Raw genomic sequence first — 24758 nt, 5'->3', positions numbered from 1 at the left:
TGTTTTTGCAATAATGTATATGCACTGTATGCCGGAGCGTAATACCCAGCTTGACAACAAAACACTCACAAGAACATGCAACCCAAGAAGAACCCTGCCCCTGCGTTACTAGAAAAGTACACGAACACTGAAAGAGAGTGTATGCAGCCATTTTCATCTTTTTTGTCTCAAGCTCCCACAATCCATTGCAAAATCATTATCTGTGATGTCTTTGAGATGCTAGTGAAATGCTGGATAGGATTGCTTTACGATACAAATCTAAAGACCAGGATTGCAGAATATTACAGAATTTTGCAAAGGTTGGAGATACAACTCGGTCCATTGCTGTAGGTTGTATTTGGTTAGATTCTAAGACAAAAAAAAACATAGGGACTGAACTAAGTGCGGTGAATTTTTCCTTTGAGGAGATGGGAGAAAGACACGGATCTTTATCTATATTGGAAAAACGATAAACGATCCACAGAGGATATTTACGTTAAGGGGAGAGACAATGGGGCCTGGCGGTGGTGGGCGGGGGGAAGCGTGACCTCACCGGGAGCACGCGCGTGTCCTCTGTGAGCGTTCGCAGGCCCCGCTCTCTTTCCACTCTCCCCCCCTCTGCCCTCATATGGAAAGGGCCCGGCGGACGCCGCCCCGGGCGCTGCATGTTTTCACCGCGCCCCGGGTCAGACGCCACGGCAACCGTCTGAAACGCCGAAGGCCCTCGGCCTGACACATTTATCTGGGGGACGACGTGGAAACAAGGTTTTCGGTTGTCGGGGAAATCCTGGGGTTCGCGTTCCGGATGGAAAAAGCCGCGGAGTGCGGGACAGAGAGACTCTTCTCTGGAGGGAAAGGGATCTCCGGCCAAAAGGAGCTCTTTATTTACGCGCTTTAAACACGCTCACCGTGGCAGAAGTGCATAGTCATCAGGAATGTTTTTCTTGTTATTGTCCGGCAACACAAAGGCGTGCGGATTCTTTAGGATGCCCTGGCGAGCTCGTGACGCTGGCGTGGGATGCCATGCATGCAGAGGGCACAGGAAACAGTTGCAGTGCGGCTATGTTCTCTGTAGCGTGGGTTTTCCTTTGTGTACAGGTTCTGTCAGTACAGTTTACAATGGCCCTGGAGATTAATCGCGTCATGTGCATTTCTGCTACCTTTCAGTTTAGGGCTGAACGAAACCACCCTCGTCTTATAAGCAAACGATGTAGGCATGCACGCACGCATGCACACGCATGCACACACATGCACGCACGCATGCACACGCATGCACGCACAGTCAGGACTGATTTTTCCAGGGGACAAATCAGTTTCTTTTTGTTTAATAGACAGCATCAACTTTTCACCTTTTTCGCCAGCTTTTCTGTTTCAGAATGCTTTTAATATGTTATGGCATAAGCTGCAATATATGTTGTGGGTAGTCTCTGTTCTGATAAAACCCTGCACTGTGACTGTGACTCATACTCTATGTTGTGGGTAGTCTCTGTTCTGATAAAAGCCTGCACTGTGACCCATACTCTGTTGTGGGTAGTCTCTGTTCTGGTAAAAGCCTGCACTGTGACTGTGGCCCATACTGAATGTTACAGTCTCAGACTCTTAGCCCTTCTCTGGTACCTCTCCCTGCAGGCAGATCTCCAGGTGGAGGGGATGAAGCAGCACTTTCAGGAGGAGTCACTGGAGTATGTCTGCAAACTACAGGAAATACAGGAGAGGAAGAAGTTTGAGTGCGTGGAACCTGTGAGTAGCTGTCTACACACCTGTACAAACACATTCACACACTGTTCCTACAGCTGCCTGTACACACCAGTACAAACACGTTCACACGCTGGTCCTACACCTGTATGTACTCACCTGTTCTAATACTTTTACTGACTGATCCTACACCTGTAAGTGCACACCTGTTCAAACACCTTCACTAATTATTCCCTCACGTGTTCAGACACCTTCATTAATTGTTCCTATATGTGTTCATGCTTTATTTTACTGTCATTAACTGGTGTACATAGAGTACACCTAACAGGGAACGCATGAATGTGTAACTGCTTTTACTGAGCTGTGTCATTTTGAACTATGTGGAATATGAAATCACACGTGTCATGTGTAATCTCTCTCTCTTTCAGATGCTGGCCTTTTTTCAGACCGTTTTCACCTTTTATCACCAGGGATACGAGCTGGCCAAAGACTTTGACCATTACAAAACAGAGTTGCAGATCAATATTCAGAATGTGAGACGCTTCTTATTGTCCAGTAACTGTATTGCAGCGTGTCAGACACATTCCTGCTTCCGTTCTTTCTTCTGATAGTCTTCTGAAACTTTCAAGCTTCCTGACCAGTCTTGTGGGGGCAGTTTTGTCGTTTTATAATTCTTTTTCATAAAATGTGTAGAAGTTTGTGCTCTTCTCCCATTGGTCCCTCCTCAGACGCGAGGTCGTTTCGAGGTCACCAGGTCAGAGGTCATGGAGCTGATGAGGAAGATCAAAGACAGCCCGGAGGACCACAGACAAACGAGTCCCATCAGCGTGGAGGGCTACCTGTATGTCCAGGAGAAACGTAAGAATCACAGTGGCTGGCCTCTATACGAGGCTGCTCTACACCTTAACGGTGGCCTAGCTGTGCTTTAGTCATCAACACCACAAGCACAAGGGCAGTTACTGTATGTCACGCTTTGACATTTTTAGAATCTGAATAGAGATAAGAGAAACCGGAATTACCAATGCGCTATTAATTTCTATGCCAACAGGAAGTTGTGTAGTTGCTGTAGGGTGGGATATTTTAAGCATTGTTCGATGTTCAGCACAGATGTATATTTTGCAGTTGTCCTGTACATACTATATGCTGGTGGCCTCACGTTGTTGTGCTGTCTCTCTAGGACCGCCCCCGTTTGGGTCCAGCTGGGTAAAGCGATACTGCACCTTTGTGAAAGAGCAGAAGATCCTTCACATGGTCACCTTCGACCACAGATCTGGGGGAAAGATCGTAAGTGAAACCACCTCCATCTTTTCGTCGTCTTCATCTTCTTTGTCTTCTTTGCCTGCTTAGTCCTCTTCGTCGTCTTCTTCCTCTTCTTCATTGTCATCTTCTTCGTCTTCTTTGTCGTCGTCATCTTCATCTTCTCATAGACCATTCCAGATGTTTTTGATTTTGTATTGTATAGCATTTTTGTAGCTGTTCATCAGTCGTCTGAATGGCTATGCAAGTGCTGCCTGTTTTCATTCCGTTAAAACTCAGGCTGTCTTCACCTCTTATTTTAAAACGTTGATCTCTGTATTTAACACCGGACTAGAACTAGACCTCCTGCACTCCCAGAATGCTGACATGAAGAGGCCAAGGCCTGGTGTTCCCCCACTGTATGATTCTGCCCTATGAACAGAATCTCTCTCTTACAGAAAGCCAACAGTGCCAAAATGTCTTAAAATATGTCTCGTAACGGTTATTTTTGACCTGTTGACAGGGCAAAAAAAAATAGCTGTGTAAACGGGAAAACTGGCAGGTCTTCAAAAGAAAAGAAAGAACGTGTCATCGCGTCAATTTTTGATATGTTAAAATTGGGTGCGTTGTCGTGTTCATTTTTGACATGTTAAAATTTGACGTGTTGAAGTGATTAAGATGTGTGGAAAGCCAAGCATAGCTTAGGTTAAGGGCTGTACCACAATCTCCTGAATATAACAAAACTCATCAAGGCGCTCCTGAGACTTGCGTTAAGGGGTGAAAAACATTCTCATTGATACAACAGAATGCGTTAACACACACCGGAAGCTTACGTTAAGGGGTACATCACAATCTCATTAATATAACAGAACATGTTAACACATTCCAGGAGCTTACGTTAAGGGGTACATCACAGTCTCATTAATAAAACAGAATGCGTTAACACATACTGGAAGCTTATGTTAAGGGGTACATCATAATCTCATTAATATAACAGAACATGTTAACACATTCCAGAAGCTTACGTTAAGGGGTACATCACAATCTCATTAATAAAACAGAATCCATTAACATGCTCCAGAAGCTTATGCTAAGGGGTACATCATAATTTCATGAATTTAACAGGATGCATCAACACGCTCTGGAAATGTCATAGCGGTGACACATGATGATGAAGTACACTAATCTGCACACTATTCCTGCATTGCTATTGACTGAGGTTCTTCTAAGTGTGTTGAGGTGAGCAATAAAGCCGTGTTAGCAGAGCAATTTATGCTGTGTCAACAGGTTAAAAATTACTGTGATGAGGTTTATTTTTAAAGTGCTTTGGCATTGATGGCTTTCCGTGCTCTCTCTCTCTCTCTCCCTCTTCCTCTCCCTTCATTCTCAGGGTGAAACGGAGTCCGTCACGTTGAAGTCCTGCATACGGAAATCAAACGACATGCTGGACCGGAGGTTCTGTTTTGACATAGAAATAACAGACCGGTGAGATCCGCGTTCCAGTATTAGCGTCACGTATCCAGTTTACAGTCTGTCGAATGAAAATGATCCGAACCATGATATAGGACAGGAAATGACATCATAGAGGGGCTTGATCACTGGTGAGTGGTATCACTGTGCGGTATTCAGTGAGACATGCCCATCTGAATATGTGTGAGTCTTATCTGCGAGTGCTGTTGCTGAGGAGTTCATAGGACAATTTTTGGCGTTTTCGGTTAACCCCTTCCCCTCTACTCCACTAGGCCAGGGGTCCTCCTCGCTGTGCAGGCACTCTCTGAAGACGACCGCAGGTTCTGGATGCAGGCCATGGGGGGCAAAGAGCCAGTGAGTGGGCCGCAGAATCTTTATTTTCTCTACCCTAACCCTAACCCTAACCCCCCCCCCACGTCTTCTTTATCATGTTTCATCTTGCATTTTTTGTTGGGGTCTTTTGTGCCGTACTGACATTTTCACACCAAGCCAAGTTTTTTTTTTTTTGTTTTGCTTTGTGTATTGTAACGTGTTAATGTTTTTTGTGTTTTTTTATTTATTATACATTTGTAGCAGGGCATAACTCATCTTCAAACAGCTTCCACTGGCAGGTGCATGATTTAAATGTGAATGTTTCCTTGTTTGAACAGGTGCACTCTTTTGGGACGACTTACTCGAGAGAAAGAGGAAGCAAGTATCCTAAAATCTTTTCTATCTTTGTGGCCCAAGCTAATAAATGACGCGAGATGTGCAGGCGTCAGTTGTAGCACAGAAGCCGTAGCATTTGTGATCTACCTGTTATAATTTCCCGTATATATGTGCTGCAACGATAAAATCATTTTTTTAATAAATGTACAAAGCTGAACAATTAAGTTTTTTATTGATATGGATTATTGAATGTCCTTATGCATCACAATTCTTTTTCTTTTATTATCCAAAATGCATTGCAGCAGTTAATTTTTTTCCCATTGCAGAACAGTCTCTTCTAATTGAAGCGATAGTCTGATACATTTGTTTAGCGCAGAGCAGCGTCATGCGTCTGTTTTCCATAAGTTTAGTTTTCCATTAGTGTACCATATCTGCATGCACAGTATGTGCCAGTTGTACAGTCCCTAGGCTAGAGCACAAAACAAATCTTGCATTTGTTTTGCAGTCGATGCGCAGTTGAATGAAGAAGGATTTTCGTTTGTGAAGAATGCAATTGCTGCCATTGAAAAAAGAGGTGAGAATATCAGCCTTCCTACAAACTGACACTTCTCTGTTGCAATCCTACGCTTCCATTTCTGTACAAAGAAAACCCGGTAGTGAAACTGCATATGCGGATATATGGAAAAAATAATGCTGACAGAGCCTTCGTAGAATGTAATACTGTATAACAACCATAGCCTCCTACAGTACTGAGTGCAAGCCCTTAGAGCTGTCATATTCTCATACAGGGCTGCCGGGTGTAATTCCTGGGCCTGGGACAAAATTTTCTGTGCGCGTATCATGTAATAATATTGGCCAGAAGTTCACAAGCTATTGCCCCGCCCCCTCTGGGGCCCAAGACAACACCCTAGGTCCCCCCCCCCATGCATTGTTCTCATGCATTGAAAATAGCTCTCAATAAGAGTACCAAATTTAAATCTGTCCCCCATACTTTTAAAGCGAGCTCTAACCACAGGGTTGAAAGGCTTATTGTTAGAAATGTAGAAGTGTCATCAGAATGAAATTACCCACAGTCTCCCCCTGGTGAAGAGCAGTTTTCTGTCATGAGAAGTGACTGTGTGTTTCTTATTAAAGTTCGCCGAAACATTCGCCTGCTGGCTTTCAGCTCCGAAGCGGTTCGATATAAATAATGCGCAGATCGGATTGCACGCAGCCGGGAGCGATTCCTTAGAGTGGTGGCAGACTTGCGCTGCTGTAGTCCAAAAACGCCAACGAGAATATTCGTCACCAGCCCGGGACCCAGAGAGCCATGCGGGCTTTCGGTTTTTGTTTGGACATTAAAATCGGTAACCAGTTATGACCGGTTATAAACGAGTAACTGGGAAATTACCCATGGCTCGAACTTTTTTTTAAAGCCACCTAACTAAATATTACACACACTATTTGTAGCTGAGTGGATTTTTTGCTACAATTGCTATTAGAACCAAATATTGTATGTTCACATAAATCGAAACACAGATATACATACAGGCAGGTGCACGCTCTTGCATTCATATAATAAGATATACTGAGTGTCTGTGTTTCCATATGTAGAAACGTTCTTGTAGTGATATTTTAATATAATTTTAAATTATTTCATTTTGGTTTTTCTAGTCTTCATTCTTGATCATGGATGTCACCTAGTATTATTTTAATGTGAATCTTCACTATCCTCTGAATATTCTTTTTGTTTCCTTCTATTGTATATGGTCAGCTGTGTCATTTTTGGCAGCATTCACGTTCTGTTCTCCTGTATTTAGTATTTCATTCATGTAAATTTGCTCTAATTCACATAAAAAGATTAAACAAAATGAATCTTCAGAGTATTTAGGGAAGAGTGTGTGTAGTCCGTAGATGTAAAATGTTCTGTCAGACAAATTAAATATTTCTGCTCCCCTGGTGAATAAAAAGCCCAGCAGCATGGTGGCTGAAATAATGCAATGCCTTCGGTTTAACACTAGAGGGCAGCATTACCTAGCTTTTCTGCTGGTCTGCAAGACGAGCCAACGCATTCTCTGCACTGGCTCTGTGTGGAAAAGACTTACAGTTGGACCCGAAATGACATTAAAGAAATATATGACCTGTGCTTGGATGTAGCTTTACACTTGATTGATTACAAATGGCCTGCGTTCTGTGTCCTTCTGGTGATATTGCACTTTGGTGTTCCAGTGAATGAAACCATTGTTCTTCACTTCTGTGAGTTGGATAAGTATCTGTTGCGTGAACGTAATGTAAAATAATGCGTTAGCTTGGTAACCTGAACATCCAAAATGCTGCAGTCTTGTGTGAAGGACAGAGCTCTCTCTCGTGCATCTGTGGACAGTCGTCATTACACTCTGACCTAATTTGTTTGTTGTGATTTGTCTCTGTTCAGGTATCAATGACCAGGGCTTGTACAGAGTGGTGGGGGTGAGCTCCAAAGTTCAGAAGCTTGTGAGCCTGATGATCGGTAAGACTCACACGCTGTTCATCACAGTCAGAATATTGGCCAAAATAATCAAAATGCTGCAGTTTGGCATTGTAACAGTGAAGCTTTCATGTTGTGTTGCGGGTAGGCAGCATGCACCTGTAAGAGAAAGAGGGAGAAGGAGAAGGAGAGCACAGTTCTGTCTGATGGAGTAGCATTGTGTCTGCCAGCGCAAAGTTATCCACAGTGCCAGATACCGGAAGTCTCATTTATATCTCAGCAAACATCTGTTAAATATGCATAGAAGAGAAGCAAAGGGGGACGTGCTTACACATGTTTAAATCTGGATTTGGAACACCGCTATAAGGGGTTAGCAAGCGCAGAGCTCCAACCAAAATAAATGCTTTCACTTCGCTTGCAGTTTCTGAGACAAACAATGCCGTTGCTGTGGTTTCTTGTTGGGTTGTGGGCAAGAAGGTGAAGATTCGGGAGAGAGCAGCTGAGAAACAGTGGGGGTCGGCTCTCGGTCAACCCCTCTACCCTGCCCCCCCTCTTCCCCGAATCCCGCTTGCGTTCGGGGTGACCGTGAGCGGGGTCTGTAGGTCGCGCGGTCGTTACCTGTGCCCGCGTGCGCCCGCCTCATTGGCATTCAGACAGGCCGCCGGCGGCTCTCGCGGGCGACACTTGGCTCACTTACCGAAAGCAGGAAATTGGAGCGCAGCCTTCCCCCCCGTCCCAGACTGCGACGGGCGTGACCTCAGCGACCCCTCCTCCCCCTCCCCGCATCGTGTCCTGAATGACAAGCGCCCGGCAACACCCCCCCTCCACCGTCCTGTACGCATCCAAGGGTTTCTCTACACCATAGAAAATATCGGCCGTTGAAAGCTCATTCCGCTGTAAATGTTATAGCCTGCAGAGTCATCGCTCATCGAACACACGTTTGACCAGAGACGTCCGCACACACTCGGAAGTAGTGTGTGAAATTTCTGGGACCCTAACATCTCGACAGATGGTACCCAGTGATAGTGTTAAAAAAAATTTTCTCTTGGAATCTCACTTTTAGTCTCGTGATTACAAAATATGTCAAAAGCCATAGGGTAGGTAGTCGTTGCTGACATGCTGATATTGATTTATTGAAGATTTTTCATAGCATTATTTTTCGTAACACTACAAAATTGCTCACTGTTTTCCCGTTCAGCACAAATTTTGTTGTACTTGCAGGTACATGTAGGCAGAGGTGGAAAATGCAGGTTACGAAAGTCAAAGGCCTCTCCAGTATTTTGTTCCAGTCACCTGGATTTGTTAATTAGTGCAATTCTTCAGCCAGCAGGTGGGACTAATTAGCGAAATCAGCTGGCTGAGTTTATGGGGGGAAGAAACACATGGCAGGACTTTCACTTTCTGACCCCTGGACTTTTCACCTCTGCATGTAGTCTTCTCTTCATTCTCTTTGCCCAAATTGCAAGGTTGCCATGTTGATTACATAAAGAACAATTATTTCCTCCACTCCACTGTTAGAAATGGACAACATTTGCTCGCATTATGCACAAAACAAAACCATATTTACCTTTTAGGTGCAGCCTACATATTGAAATGATTAAATTGATTTCACTGAACCGAAGTCTGTTTTGTCACTAGCTTGCTACATGTAGCAAACTGCTTAGTTAAGGCAAAGGAAGAGAATGCTACATTGTGGAATTGGCAGCTCTTGTGATGTCAGCTATTTATCCATCAATACTGGTCTTTATTTGAAATCTTTTTGTTTTGTTTTGCACTTGCCGTACAAATTATCGTGACTTTGCACTGTGAACCTAAGTACGTATGAATACATTTAATTATCTTCTCAGATGAAAAGGCCAGCAGTGAAGTGGATCTGTCTGTCGCTGAAGAGTGGGATGTCAAAACCATCACGAGTGCATTGAAGCTGTATCTGAGGTAAGAATGGTAACAAAACACAAACCGAAATTTTTGGCTGGACCGCTAACTGCTTATATGCTAACTGCCTTTGGCATTAGATCATTAGGGAAACTTATCGATGACAGCACAGCCAAAAATGTTTTTTCATTATTTTTCATTAGAGCTGTAGTCCGTCGATGCACATGTGCAGCATTAGCCAGTTATCCGTCTCCATGCTGGGGGGAAGGGGGGTAAATTTCACTCACTGTTCCCCCATGGAATGAGACTGCCTGTTTATACAGTTTAATGAAAAGCCCTACATAAATCAGCTGGATCTATGGTCAGACCTAATGCCCGAAATGGACTATGTGTCAAAGGAAATCAGTTCTTCAGCTACGTGGGCCGAGCAGGCAGAACTACAGCTCCCACGAGGGAGTGCTGCGCTCTCCGCAGGCTGCGCCCTCATCGATAAGAGTCTCCGTAATGATCTGATAGCTGAAGCGGTTAGCATACAGTGAATTTGGTATTGAGTGAGCTAAAGTGATGGCTGTTGAAGTGCACTTCGGTGCATAATCACTCCCCCCATAGCCAGCCTGCTGAGCTTCGAGGCCAGACGGAGGTCATGTAGTAGAGGCAGAGACCTTTGGAGTGCTTTGGTCCAGATGGACTGAATGCCCTGTTCTTATGTTGCTAGCGTAGTGTGACAGTACCTTAGTACAGTGCGGCTGGCCTTGGTAGTTTCAGTCTGTTTGTCTTTATCCTGGGGTGTGACCCAATAATCATGCACCGTGCAGTGATCTAAACCCAGATCCCTGTTCTGTCTCTCTGAAGGAGTCTGCCTGAGCCACTGATGACATCTGGACTTTACAAAGAGTTTGTTGTCCCAGCAAGTGAGTTTCTCTGTCTCTGTTGGTATGTCTGACTGTTGGTCTTTCCATTACTTCACCCCTTCTCTATCTCTGTTTGTATGTCTGTCTGTCTGTTCCTCTCTTTGTCTCTCTCTCTCACTCTCTCTGAGAGGTTTTGGTATTTAGTCTTGATTCTAGGGTTTTGATTGCCTTTGGAGTCAGTTACTGCTGTTTATCAACATAAGGACCAGGGTTTTCCATCTGTGAAACATGGTGGTGGGGGTGTTATGGTTTGGGCATGTATGGCTGCCGCAGGTACTGGCTCACTTGTCTTCATTGATGATGTAACTGCTGATAGCAGCCGAAGTGTACAGAAGCATCTTATCTGCTCAAGTTTGACGAAATGCCTCCAGACTCATTGGACGGTGCTTCACCCTACAACAAGAGAATGATTCCAAACACACCTTAAACAACCAAGGTTTTTCAAGGCCAAAAACTGGAAAATTCTTGACTGACTAAGTCATTCACCCAAACAGAATCCAAGTGAACATGAGTTTCTTATGCTGAAGAGAAAAGTTGGCACCAAAATAAGAGCAAGAGCTGAAGATGGCTATAGTACAGGCCTGGCAAAGCACCATCAATGAAGATACTAAGCACCTGGTGATGTTTGCAGGTCATAGAGTTGAAGCAGTCATTGCATGTAAAGGACATGCAACATAAACAAGACTAATTTCATTTATAGAACATTATTATGTCTCAAACGTCATTGTGCCCGGAAATAGGGGGAACTACGTATAAAGAGTGCTCTGATTTCTCCATGGTGAAACCAGCCTTAAATAAAAGCTGAGAGTGTGCACTTTGATTACAAGTCTGAAAAATTTCAGAACACAGAGCCGAATCAAGAATAAAAAGAAAAAATGTAATTGTCCCAAACATTATGGAGCTTGGAGTGCTGTTAAAAAGTGCCCTTTCAAGGCATCTCGGTAGAATTTTGGTCGCACACCCAGCTGTACATACAGTGCGTTCTCTAACTCAGCTAAATTGTGAAATTCAGCTACCTACAAACATTAAAAGTTTGCAAATCAATATCTAAGTCTATTTAATGGCTTAGCCAGTATTCATGCTACCGTTACAGTTACTTTTTTTCTGAGTACTTTGGGAAGAAACCCTGTGGGCAGCCCTGCTCCAGAATACTCTGGCATTGCGTGGAATACATGGTGGAATCATATTGACTCAGTGTCCTGGTCTTGAGCCAAGAAAGCAGCCAAAAAGCATTACTGTCCAGCCGCCATGTTTCATGTTGTTGAGGGGTACTTCAGCAGTGTGTTTCCTTGAAGCTAATTTTCCCAAAGGAGATCCAGTCCATCTCAATTGGAAAATTAGCGTAGCATTCTGGAGAAACGAATCTTTTCTTGTTCTGTTTCTCTCTGGTTACTTTACCACTCACGCTCACGAACTCGCTCTGTACGAAGGCCTGGAGGACTGCAAAAAGACCAGCCATTGCCAAAATGGAAAAAGCATCAAAAATAGATTTTATTCCTTTTTGGGGTATTTCCAATTTTTCTGTCAGCATCAGAGAGGATATTATGTTATTACAGTACATTTCAGGAATATGATCCATATTATCAGCTGCACAAATAAGCATTGTTTTCACCATTTCAAAGTTATGGAAAACAGATTCAAATGTTTTCAGCCTTGTATATTATGAAAGCTACGTGGCCAAACATTTCATCTTATGCGCTCATCTCTGTTGTTAATAAAAGTGGCGAAAAACTGAAAACATCACTATGTCATTTTGACTCGCTATTGCTCTCGAAACTGCTGTGTTGACAGCTTGTGGAAACTATAAACGAAACACCTCAAACGTTGTGACCCGCTGTGTGGTCTGTCCTGTTAAGGCAGTGCTCCAGTGTGTGGATGGGCCCCATAGTCTTTCACTGTTATACTGTAACTTACTGTAAAATTTCGTTTAGCAGCACAGTGCCGGTGTATACAGTATTGTAAGAATCCCCTCAGATACACCAACAGCGGAAGCTTTTGAGTAGCGAAGGAATGCACGCAGGCTTACCTGGCGCTACTGGAACAGTTATACATAGGAGGAGGCTGAAGGAGACTGCAAATGAGAGGCTAAAGCCTCTTTCCGCCAGTAGTGTGGCTCTATACGGGTTAATATCTATCTTGGTAGACGCGGACGTGCCTGTGGTGTGTGTAGCCTACAATGATACAATGTATGTATCTTGCGACGGCACTAGTGTATAAGCGAGTTAATATGGGGTGCAACTCTGTGTGTATTTGGATAAAATTTGGATAAAAATGTAGAACTATTTGTAAGAAAACTGACTGTTGTAAGAGGCTCTAAAGTCCCCTCGAGTAAATATTATGGTATATTTGACAAAGTCTATCTCTCTGAAGCAGAGAAATGTTTGAGGAGTGTTTACTGAGCATATCCTAATTGGTTTATGATTTTCATAACTCGTAGGGTTTCATATGGATATAAAATATAATTAGTCTGATATTCTGCATGCAGACTTTTTTCCATGGTAACCAATCATTAGCAATAAAAACTGCAGGTGTACTGTACATAAATTTATTATAGGTTTATTCTGGAAAATGCCATCTGTTTGCTGGGAATTAATGGGATCACGATTAAATGTTTTATCAGTTCTGTCCAATGTTTTGGCTCCGAAAGCACCAATGGATTAGTAATAAATATTTTCTGAAGGGTGTCAGAATGCGTTGAAACCCTTGTCACTCCTGTTATAATGAGCGGGGAGGGATGCGTGGGCGCCTACTGTCAGACCCTGGAGGGGGTGAGCAAATTTAAGGCGATGATCCTCCTGTAGGAGGTTTAATGCGCTGCAGCGTGTACATGTGACAGGTTCCAGACCTCCACTATCTCTGCAGTCCTGCTGTAGCCATCTGTGCCTCTGTGGCTTTAAGCATTTAAACCTGAATTATGTTATTATCATCTGCAGAGAATCCCTGTCCTAGATAGCCCTGCTAAAGTAATTGGGCGGCTTATTAAATACTACTTATTTGTCCGTGGCCTCCAAGAAAACATTACCCTATTGTGAATATTCAATAAGACTCTCTGCTTCCATGCGCTTGGGGTTTGAAGTGGCTTTAAACAGGCTTCAGGGTAAGTTCTATTAGAAAAAAAAAAAAACAACAAAGAATTGTGACAACTTTTGATCAACCTTACCCTCCCCGCCATCTTTGGTTGCCAGATATTCTAGGGGAGAGATCAGAGTAAGAGTAGAGCTTGATATGGGTTCATTGTGGGAAAGGGCACCGAGGCACTTGGCTGCTCCAGAAAGCCTGCAGTTTTTGGGTCAGTGCTGGCCAGAACTGTTTCCTTTGGCATTTTTACTTACACTTCATTTTCACGGCTGCATTTTCATACACTTCACATTTTCATACACTTCACATGTTTCTTGCACCGCGTTACAGTCATACAGTGAAGTAGTAAGCAGTTTTACAGTGAGATATGGTGCTTGAGTTGTTAAGAATTTTTCAGCAGGAAACTGTCATTTAGATCATTCATTGTGCAGATTTTTTGCTTATGCATTTTTACATTATACAGTTTATTTTGCAGTGCAAAATATGCATTTATTCATATTTATGCATATGCATTTATTCAATGTTTATTAAATGAATAACCAGTCCTTCATCTTCACACGAACAGAGTGTGGAAGTCCAGAGTCTCGTGTGGAGGCCATTCATTACCTGGTTCATAAGCTACCTGAGAAGAACCGGGTGGTTCTGGGACTGCTGATGAAACACCTGGACAGGTAAGCGTACCGAAGAGAGTCGGGTCCACTGTTGCTAGGTAGCAGGACACTCTGAAGGGAGAGGATTTTTTAGAAAGGGGGAAGCGGGGACAATTTGAAGCCCCACCCCTAAAGGCCAGTTGGTGGCACTTTGATGAAATAGATCTAGGAGGGATTAAAGTCTGATTTCCTAAGCAGTAGATTAGTGTTTTGCCTCCAAAATGGGATTGCAATGTCAGACCTCAGAATGGAGCTCAGAAACTGGGATTATACCAGATTGAGATTTTACAGGCATTTTTAGTAACGTCACAGAGTCTTTCCCAAACGAATGGGAGTACATCATGTCATAATCTCTTCCCCTCGGGCCCTAAAAAGCCGGCCGATCATTTTTCACAGAAAATGACACACAACCAAGGCAGCTCTGTAGAAACAGTCAAAATAATCCTGCAGCATATCCCCCCTCCCCCCTCCATCTCCTACAGTGTGGCGGCCCACAGCAAACAGAACCTGATGACAGTTGCTAACCTGGGTGTGGTGTTTGGGCCCACCCTCATGAGGCCTGAAGAGGAGACCGTTGCTGCCATCATGGACCTCAAGTTCCAGAACATTGTGGTGGAGGTCCTGATTGAGAACCAGGAGAAGGTGGGTGTTCACTTCACTACACCAGTTCGTACACACAAGCTAGAGGTCTGACTTCGCCTTTCCACTCCTTCAAGAGGCATGACTCCACCCCTCAGCTCCTGTAATAGGGCTGACTCTGCTTTACATTACAGTATATTACATTCATTTAGCGCATTACAGTAATGGCCGCTACCAACGTTTTAACTTGATAGCTTGACAAGACGAACACACCGCTAAAATGGTGGGTGAGACAAATTGTTACATCAAAGATATTGAGAATGGTCTAAAATGGAATTGGTCTAAAATGGAGTATGGAATTGCAATCAAAAACAAGAAAAATCGGAGGTGTGGGAAATATTCTTGACTGTTGTGGATACCACAGGCCACCAACTGCCGTTTTTACAGTGTAACAAATTCAGAGGGATATTGTCTTGCCATGGTCACAAGTCAGGCATATCAAACCATGGATTGACTGTCTGGATTGCCCGGGTGGGAGGAGGGGGGGGTATGTTACCTTATAAGGTGGAATGTTATTGTTTTTTCTGATCTTTGGCCATATGACGCTGTTGCTGGGAGGTGGATTCATTCCCCTAGCACAGCGTTTTGTAAACACGGGGTCGAAGTTCGAACAGCGTGATGTGCAGGAGGATGTGCTTCCCCCCCCCCCCCCCGACCGCTCTCTCCCGTAACATACAGGAAAGAGCCCTGGAAATTGAACACAATGTCATCGTGGAAATACAGCAAACTATAGGAAGATATGAATGTGCCATAACCGCTGACATTTGGACAGAAAATTACAGGAAAATGTCATTCCTGTCAGCTACCTTCACTACATTAATAATCATTTCAAACTTGTCTCCTGGATACTGTTTGCAGCACCATTTGAAGGTGACACAGTGAAAAGGAGGGGGGGGGGGGGGAACGACCGTGCTCTCCTTTGTTTTGAATCGTTTTGAAAGTTTCAGATCGTTTGAAAGTTGTTTTGAAAGCTTGGAATCGATCCAGTTTGCATGGGCTGCCAGACTCTGTTCGTCACAGACTGAGCAGCTAATGTTGTGGCAGCTCTACGTGGATTCAAGCAACTGCAAAGTACACATTTTAAATGTGATTTTGACCAGCGCATTCTCAGCTGAGGTAATGGAGTGGTCCCCTGGAATTTCCCCAATACTAACAGATGTAAAAAAAAAAAAAAAGAAGAAGCTGGTTGCTTCTTTCAAACACTTGCAAGGGAGACTGAACACCTCACTGAAACTGTTGACGTGAGATGGAATTCAAACTATGACTCGTCAGTCTGTGCTTCATATCAATATGAGGATTTTGGCTCTGTGCTACTCACGGATAATCACAGACTGCATAGACTTTAACACCCTGCAAACAGTTATACCATTCCCAGAGCCATTCAAGGATGCCTCTAATGGCATTGAATCAGACGACGTTGCCCTGTCGTGTTGCCTTGGTCAGTTTGACCAATGAGACACTGCACAGCTGCAAGACTGGAGTCGGTATCGTCTGAGAAAGCAAAGGTGTGTGTTTCTCAAAGATGTGTTTCTCAAATTTTGAAGATGCTTGAAGACGCATCTTGAAGATGTTTGATGATGGTGCGTGTCACCAAGTAACAACAGAGGCTTCAGACTTGAATCAGGAGAAGCTTGTCCCATCCACATCCAGTGCTGGGGCCCAGGATGAACCCGCAGCCCCAAAAAAGTTCTCCTTTTCAGACTGGGAGAACGGACCCACAGATACTGCAGCCACAGGTGGAAGGTCTGTTGAGACATAGATTGGGGATTAGCCACCAGTTGAGCTAGACCCTACTCTCAATTCAACACCCAGACATGTTTTGCCGTGGTGCAATACTCATCGTTTGCGGTTTCACAGAGCTACTTGGCTCGACGTGCGCTCTCCGTTCCAGCCTGCAGTGCACCCTCTGAGAGAGCGTTCAGCATGCGTGGGCGTATCTTGTATGAGAGACGCACCATGCTGAGACCCTCTTCAGCGAGCGATATCCTGTACTTACACTGCAACTTAAGAAATATACGGTGGCGCATCAATCTAATGCCAAATAAGGCTAATAAAATGTTCTCAAGGCTTTTGTAAATGTCTTTTTTTCCTGTCTAAATGGATGTAGATTATAGTCAATTTGTGGTCTTAATGTTGTTAAACCTTAAATCGCTGTAAATGGTTTTTCCACTGTATTTCAATGGCAGTGTCAGATGGGCATATGGAGTGGCAAACCGCACTTATTTAATTGTGGAGTGAGCTATATCCCGCCTATACGCATGCAGGCGTGCTGGAGGGCTGGGGACAAAGATCGGTGGGCGTGGGTGGGTGTGGCGAGAAAAGGGTGCGGCAAGAGAAGCAGCGGGAGCAGACGGGTGTGGTCTAAAAAAAAAAAAAACAATCTGGCCCGTGCGGGACCTTTAAGCTAGACTACTGAAAGGGGGATTTTCCTTTTTTCAGTGCCATTCATTTGTTTTTATTCTTGTTCATCTGTACAATCCATTATGCATAATGACTGTATTTTCTTTTTTTAATTTGATATACAGTAAAAGCAAAGCCATGTTTCTTTTTTTCATGGGCTCTCCACAAACACACAATTTCCCAGTTCTGTGTGTTGTCATTTACAATGTTAAATTGTCTGTCTGGGACTAACTTTCTGGCACAGTAATTCTGCATTTGAATACCAACCAATATAAAACCTAGGGATTCTGTGAGAGGCCAGTTGAGACTCATTGATCTGTCTTTCTCATTTTGACTGTATGCACGGTAACATTGACAGAAAGACTCCCTCCCCTCACAGTAAGAATTTCTCGTCACAGAAAGTCTGTCCTCACAGTGAAACTCTCTCCTCACAGTACAACACTCATCACAGTAAAACTCGAATTACTGTAACGGACTCTCCTCACAATAACAGTCTGTCCTCACAGTAAAACTTTCTTCCAGTAAAACTCCTCACAGTTAAACTCTCCTCACAGTGAAATTGTCGTCACAGTAACTGACTCTACTCATGGTAACACTCTCTCCTCACAGTAACACTCCTCACAGTAATGCTTTCTCCTCACTACCCCTCTCCTCACAGTAAGACTCTCTCATCCCTATAAGAGTTTCTCCTCACAGTAAAACTTTTTCCTCCCAGTTACTGACTCTCACAGTAACACTCTCTCCTCACAGTAATACTCTCTCCATACAGTACCACTCTCTCCTCACACTAAGACTCTCTCATCCCTATAAGAGTTTCTCCTCACAGTAAAACTTTTTCCTCCCAGTTACTGACTCTCACAGTAACACTCTCTCCTCACAGTAATACTCTCTCCATACAGTACCACTCTCTCCTCACACTAAGACTCTCTCATCCCTATAAGAGTTTCTCCTCACAGTAAAACTTTCTCCTCCCAGTTACTGACTCTCACAGTAACACTCTCTCCTCACAGTAACACTCTCTCCTTACAGTACCACTCTCTCCTCACACTAAGACTCTCTCACTCCTCACAGTAAAGCGCTCTCCTCCCTCCAAGGCTCTCTCTCCTCGCAGCAGAACCGTCTCCTCTCAGTCAGACGCTCTGCTCGCCAGACTCTCCTCGGCAGCCGTGTCTTCCGCAGACCGTTGCCGTCCCGCAGGTTGCCGGCGGAGACTGTTTTGCATTCGGGTCCGTCTGTGCAGACGGGGAGGCGCTGCAGGCGCGCAGCGTGGGCCGCGTCAGGTTTCCCGCCCGTCTCCCCTCGTCTGTCTCGCTCTTTCTCTCATCAGACGCTAGTCATCACTTTTCCCGTCATCGGCTCTCTGCTTTTAAAGTCACAATACGAAGTTACCCCCGAAAAGCAGAATCGTCTAGAACGCGTCTTTGTGTCTCTAGCTTTCTGCGTGCCTTTTTCTTCCAGGGTCAAGACGAGTACGCGCGGCGTTTTACATCACCTCCTACGCGCAGTCGTGTCAAAACTCTGTCAAAATTCGTCTTTGTTGTTTTTTTTGGGGAGGCTTTTTTTGGCTTGTTTTATGTGCCTTGCAGGATTTACAGAATTCAAAGAAACCGACTGTTCAACGCCATCTTTCTGTCTGCAGTGTATGATCTCATTGGGTTAGCAGAATGACATTTGCTAACTCGTCAGTTAGTTTGTGTTTTCCAGTTCCACTGCGCTGCACTGTACCTGGACTGTAATTGCCTTTATGCATTCATAAATCTCTTTGGGACAGGTACACAGTAGACACTCAATGATCGTGAAACTGCAAATATATTGAGTCGCTGAGAATGCCAGTGTATGTATACTTTTCACATTAAAAATGAAGTTATTCCCAACTATGTCATTTTGACTAATTTACATGCATCGTGCTATTTATTTTAATTTTATTTTATTTATTTATTTATTTATTTATTTTTACGAATTTCTCTTCATTTTAACTGGTGGTTCCAGATTTTTGGAGACGCTCCTGACACGTCCCCCTCCACGACCGTGCCGTCCCCCACCGCCCCGGCCCGGCAGTCCAGGAAGCAGAGCCGGCAGCAGAACCGGCCCCTGGCGGTCTACAATCCGCCGGCGCAGGACGCGCAGACAGGTGAGGGCCAAACCGGACTCCAGGAAGAGAAGCTGTAGCCCCGCCCACTGTTACACACAGACTGGCCATCTGTGGTGTTAAAGCTTTCATTTTGGTTATGTGGGTTTGTTATGCCTTTAAGTCTTCCTTGTTGTTTTTTTTTTTTTTCCCCGTCTTGTCGATAAAAGCCACATCTGCACGGTCGTAGCTATTATTGTTGACCCACCAGATTTCACATCCTTATTCTAAATCCTGAAAGTTCTGACTCTCTTCCATTGATCCTGAAACATTACAATTTAACACATTTTCTATGTGCATTCCAATTTGATCCCGATTTGATGTAGCTGTATTAAAAATTACAATCCAGTGGACGATCAAATTACTGAAAGCTCTCGTTGTTATGTAATCAGTCTCCCTGTAGGTCAGAAAAACAGAGGATGGAAGGAATGTAAGAGTCGGCCATCTTGTTAGTCTGCAGTAATATCTGTGGTGCGGTCACAAAATCTAGGCTGCATGCGGTCGACCGCGTTGGAGCCGTTGCGGACGACCGCAACCGAGACTGCGGTCGCGGCGCTGCGATTTTGTCACCTCTCAAATCTCAAACAAGCTTTAGCAGTCGGGTCTCTACTCAAACCCAGGGCCAAGAGAGCAGGGAAACATGGACCCTCCTCCTTTACACACTGAAGGTGTCACACCCCCCCCCCCACTCTGAAATAAAATAAACTGCATACATGTGCTCTCCATATTTCTCTGTTTCGCTCCTTATATTCTACCAGGTTTTTACTGTTGAATATTTCTTCAATGAAATAAACAGTAATTTAAAAAATCTTTTTGTCTTCCATCTGGACGAAGAGTAATTGCTTTTACAAAGGGCTTGTCACTTCACAGAAGAGCAAAAGGGGCTTTGGAATTTGTGGTCACCCTCTTCTTAACAGATATCGATCAGAACCTCTAGTAAACTGCTTGAACGGGAGAAAACTTAACACACTGTGACTCAAAGTTTACAGTAACTATGCTGCTTTTGCCGTTTCCTGAAATGTTAGTTTGTTAGGCTGGACATTATTAAAACCTTAATACTATGTTTGTATTTTTTTCCAGAAGTTATTAAGTTATTATATTGTTTAAAGGTGGAAATAGTATAATAATACAAAGATGGAAATAATGATGTGACCAATTCAAGAAAATTGAGCAAACGTGTTAACAATATGTTGGCACGGTATTAAAGATGTTGCAGCTATGAAAAACATGATTTCTCTTTTGTTTGAGCTCAGTAGGCTTGTATGCATAATGCTACGCGGGTGTGGTCTGGAATTCCTGCCAGACAGTAAGTAGATTAGATTTGTTTTTTGAAAATCCTATGTTAAGTCATACTTTATGGCTGTGAGGTGTAGTTTCTCTGATATATTGTTACTGGTTATTAGAGAGATTTTTCTTCCAAATGCTGACTTCACCCTCATGAGCTAGTTCAGAACAGCGGTGATGTTCGAACAATGCTATAGTTTGCCAGTACAGTCAAAGCTGTAGTCAGACGTGCGGATTCCAGTGGTTCTTGCTGGTGTCGTTGGCTGTCCTGTAGACACGTTTTCTCTCCCTGTGGCTTTGCGCGCAGGCGACGGCTCCAACTGCGTGGCCGACGGGGCGTCCCTGGGCAGCTCCGAGTCCGTGTCGTCCAAGTCCTCCGGCGTCTCGTGCGGGACCCCGCCCGAAAAACCGCCCAGCCTGCAGGGGAGCGCGGGGTGAGTCGCCGCTCCCGCCGCACCTGTAGCGGGGGGAGGGGGGGGGGTTTGGGGGTATCCGGGATGGGACTGGAACCCATCACCACCACTCTCCCTGTGTGTCACTCTTTCACACCATCTCTTGATGTTCATGGTTATTGCTAACTGTTACATAATGAGCGTTGTGCCTTATCACTCCTGTGTTTGTAGTTGTTCCAGTGGCCTTCGGCATGCACTTATTGTATTGCTTGGGCTAAAAGCATCTGCCGAATAAATGTACTGCGATCTCTCTCTGCATTATATGCATAATCTGTGTGTATATCAATACAGTTGACTTCGACACAACGTGCTTTGCTGGCTTGAGATACAGGCAGTTAGCCAAAGTGAAACATTCAGGTAGTTTACAAGAAACAAGAAATACTATACATGTTTTAATAAAAATGAGACATACATATTCTAATGTTAATGGTGAGGGTGCCAGTGAAATAATATCTAAAATAATAATATAGAATGATTATTGTAGTTTATAACTTTTTTAGTTTATATACTTCCTCTTCCTATTGCCCTCTTTTCCTCTCTGTCCCTCAGTAGTATCCAGCACAGCTGTGAGGCATGCTGGGAGATAGAGTAGGCAAATATTAACAACGAGGAGGTATTTGTTGTGGTAACCGTGTACGAAAAACTACGCGAGGGAGCCGCGGCCAGACTGGACACGGCGTGCGAAAGTGCCACCGCCCAGCTAACGACAGGCTGACTGGAGGGTGTCACTAATGTCATCACATACCAGGGGTTCCAGCAGCAGGGTGCCAGTTCTGAGGAACATGGCTAACGGGCGAAGCCCAGCCTTATCTCTCGGAAGGCTGTGTTGTGTAATTGTTATGGAACCGGACTCGTAACTCAGAGGTCATTGACCGGGGACTCAAATCGTTTCGGTAAGATGTTCAGCTGCTCTGGATAGTGCCTGATGCGCACATGCAATCTGGGTCGAAGTGTATGAACCTCCCGAACGTTAGCAGTGCCATAATTTGCCGTCCGGCTATTGCGGACTGATGCAACGTTGAGTCATAGCGAGGCCGTCTGGCTCTTCCGAACGGAGCAGGTGAAAGATCCGCCGGGCTCCGGCGAGGCCCGAAACACTGCAAGCGTGTTGCGTCAGGAATGCTGATTCATCATTCTCTCTGCTTATTTCCTTTTTTTTCCCCCTCGCCTTGTGATTGGTTAAGCAGGGTTTGAGTGTGCCATATCGTGGGCTGTGGATCCCCGCGGTCTGACTGTTTAGAAGCGGCGAGCCGCTCCAGCCTCTCTGCCTGATTATTCTGTACAAATGCGGCTGAGACGTGTGATTTATGGGCTTGTTTACAGAAACAGAAGTACAGTGTAACAGTGGCGCTAGTTCTGCTCACATTTGTCCCGTTTTTTTCCCTCGTTCTCCATGTTTGCTGAGGACACCGTGGAGGGACTACCAAGATTTGATACCCAGCTGTAGATAAAAAGCACTCCAAATGTGATTCTGTTTTTAATGCTATTTATACTCTGTTTAAATTAAGTCAATTTTCTTCGGTTAAGCCTAACTCAAAAATGTTTCGTTTTTTTAGGAAAAACAATTTCCCCCCCAGCAACCATATTTCATTCTGTGATCATTTGAAAGCAGCCGTTTCATGAAGTAATTTGAATACCCATTAGCTCCGCAGCTCTCCAAGGTCAGCTGTAAAGGGCCTGCATGAGAGAAAACACGGTGTGTGCGTGTCCATTTTTGTGTGTGTGTGTGTGTGTGTGTGTGTGAGTGTGCCTGAGTGTGCCTGAGTGTGTGTGTGTGTGTGTGTGTGTGCATGTGTGTGTGGGTGTATGTGTGCATGTGTGTGTGTATGTGTATGCATTCATGTGTGTGGGTGCATGTGTGTGTGGATGTATTGTGTATGTGCGTGTGTGTGTGTGTGCATGTGTGTGCATGCATGTGCATGGGTGCATATGTGTGTGTGTGTGTATGTGTGTGTTCACGTGTGTGTGAATTATACAGGGTGCCGATCAGGCTGTAGCAGCTGAATAAGAAATGGTGCTGCAGAGGTGAGCGCCTAGGCTGTGTGTGATGAGGCCAGCAGACTCTGCAGGCACATAAATCACATGGTGACTGGGCCCAGGACTGTCCCATCGCTCCCTGCACACCCTCTGCAGCAGTCCCCTCTAATGGACACTGTTACCATCTCACCAGTAAACTCTGATGAGCCAGACAGCCTATTTAAAGGACTATCGCACCTTCTTTCCTTGTTTTACCAATCTATCTGCCTAGTTATTCAGTGTTACTGAGACACTTAGAAGTGAAACTTTGCCTACAGTGCATTAGGGATGCACAAGTCTAGTCCCACAGGGATGATGTGTGTGTAAGAGTGTATGTGTGTACGCGTGTGTGTATGTGTGTGTTTATGCGGGGGTGTGTGTGTGTGTGTGTGTCTCTGCCTTTCTCTCTGTCTGTCTCTTTGTCTGTCTGCGTGTGTGTGTGTGTGTGCGTGCGTGCGTGCATGCTGGTTTTCTGACCCGTTGTTCTTGTTTAATTTTCATAAACAGCTGAACACCACAAGTTCACCTTGTATCAGACCAAGTAAAATAATTTCAGCAAGGCTACATGTACAGTCAGTAATGGCTTTATCTCAAAAATGACCTGGGGGCTAATTAAATAATGAAGAGTGAATGTTGGGACGAAGTCCCGAAGCTGATCGGCCCTCATCGTGCCCTCTACATGAACGTCCCTCTCTCTAAAAAGTGCTAATCTTCTGCGCGAGTATTTGATGAGGATGTGCCTCAGTCTTGCTGTGTTATGTTCGATAGAGGTTCCGAAAGTTTTGATTTGGAAGCTGCGTCATTCGTCTGGTGTCCTAAAGAAGCCTAGAGGAAGAAAAGAGAAAGCCAAGGGATCTGGGTCCTTAATGAAGCTAAATATTTTGGTTCCAGTGCTTTGAACTCTGTGGTCCAACTTTATAACTAGCAGCCAATCTCAAGTGATCATAATTATGATTATACATTAAAAATGGATTCGGCTAAAAATAAATGTGTCATCAAATGTAGGTGCATGATCTACGATTCTGTATGAAGATGCCCTCTATATTTTTAGGGACTTTTCAGTGGTAAAAATCTGTTATTGTGACTGTGTTCACATCCGTCCCACTGCAAAGTATTCCCCTTGTGGAGGAAAAAACAAAAAAAACCTTAAAACGCACTCGCTCTGTTTGTAATAGAAAAAGAATGTGCTGGCTCATTATATCCCTATACACAATGAGCTCCAGCAAATAATATCTGCAGAGAATTGAGAGATGGCTCTAAATTGGCTCGTACGGTGTCAGAGGAAGAGAAGAGCAGGGACTGATGAAACTGATCTGAGTACAGTGAGATACCAGCTCCCCTTCGTTAGGCCTGATTCTGTTCTCAGAGAGAGCTGGAAACGGCGTTCTCAGGCACTAGCAGGAGGGAATTTAATCCGTCCGTGTGATTTCTCTGGCTCCCGTTGCCTTCCGCACTGCTGGTGGAGGTGTTGCCGTTGCTCGTCCACATTAGGCACTGCGGCCTGCTCATTTTCTCTCTGTCAGACTCTAATGCTCCAGTGGCCGCTCATGCTAATGCTAATGTCTCGTGCTGCACAAAAGGGCCTCCCCTCCCCTGACGTCCCGAACCTGTTCTCTGCTGCAGTGACCCTCAGCCTCCACACTGCTGTGACTCTCTGTCTCTACTGTTGTGCCTCTAATACTCTCCACTGCTGTGACTCTCTGTCTCTACTGTTGTGCCTCTAATACTCTCCACTGCTGTGACTCTCTAAACCTCTCCACTGCTGTGACTCTCAGTCGTCCTTCGCTGTTGTGACTCTAAACCTCTCCTCTGCTGTGACTCTCAGTCTCTACACTTTGACTCGGTCTCCAC

At 44.5% G+C, this 24758-nt stretch overlaps 1 protein-coding gene across 3 annotated transcripts in view; it reads left to right on the top strand.

Moving 5' to 3' along the window:
- LOC118226725 (rho GTPase-activating protein 10-like) overlaps nucleotides 1–24758 on the top strand; it is a 50451-nt gene that overhangs the window by 21520 nt on the left and 4173 nt on the right. For all 3 annotated transcript variants that reach the window (XM_035416552.1, XM_035416550.1, XM_035416551.1), the window contains exons 6-20: nucleotides 1609–1719; nucleotides 2103–2207; nucleotides 2403–2532; nucleotides 2852–2958; nucleotides 4301–4395; nucleotides 4653–4734; nucleotides 5031–5070; nucleotides 5534–5602; nucleotides 7442–7516; nucleotides 9322–9409; nucleotides 10202–10260; nucleotides 13904–14009; nucleotides 14471–14630; nucleotides 19017–19158; nucleotides 20747–20873. In XM_035416552.1, coding sequence (XP_035272443.1) covers nucleotides 1609–1719; nucleotides 2103–2207; nucleotides 2403–2532; nucleotides 2852–2958; nucleotides 4301–4395; nucleotides 4653–4734; nucleotides 5031–5070; nucleotides 5534–5602; nucleotides 7442–7516; nucleotides 9322–9409; nucleotides 10202–10260; nucleotides 13904–14009; nucleotides 14471–14630; nucleotides 19017–19158; nucleotides 20747–20873 — 1496 coding nt within the window. The remainder of the gene's footprint in view (nucleotides 1–1608; nucleotides 1720–2102; nucleotides 2208–2402; nucleotides 2533–2851; nucleotides 2959–4300; nucleotides 4396–4652; nucleotides 4735–5030; nucleotides 5071–5533; nucleotides 5603–7441; nucleotides 7517–9321; nucleotides 9410–10201; nucleotides 10261–13903; nucleotides 14010–14470; nucleotides 14631–19016; nucleotides 19159–20746; nucleotides 20874–24758) is intronic.

This window comes from Anguilla anguilla, chromosome 5, assembly GCF_013347855.1.
Source record: "Anguilla anguilla isolate fAngAng1 chromosome 5, fAngAng1.pri, whole genome shotgun sequence".
In the NCBI taxonomy this organism is placed as follows: Eukaryota; Metazoa; Chordata; class Actinopteri; order Anguilliformes; family Anguillidae; genus Anguilla; species Anguilla anguilla.
The sequence above is the reverse complement of the archived record's forward strand: the minus strand, read 5'-3'. Positions and strand labels throughout refer to the sequence as shown.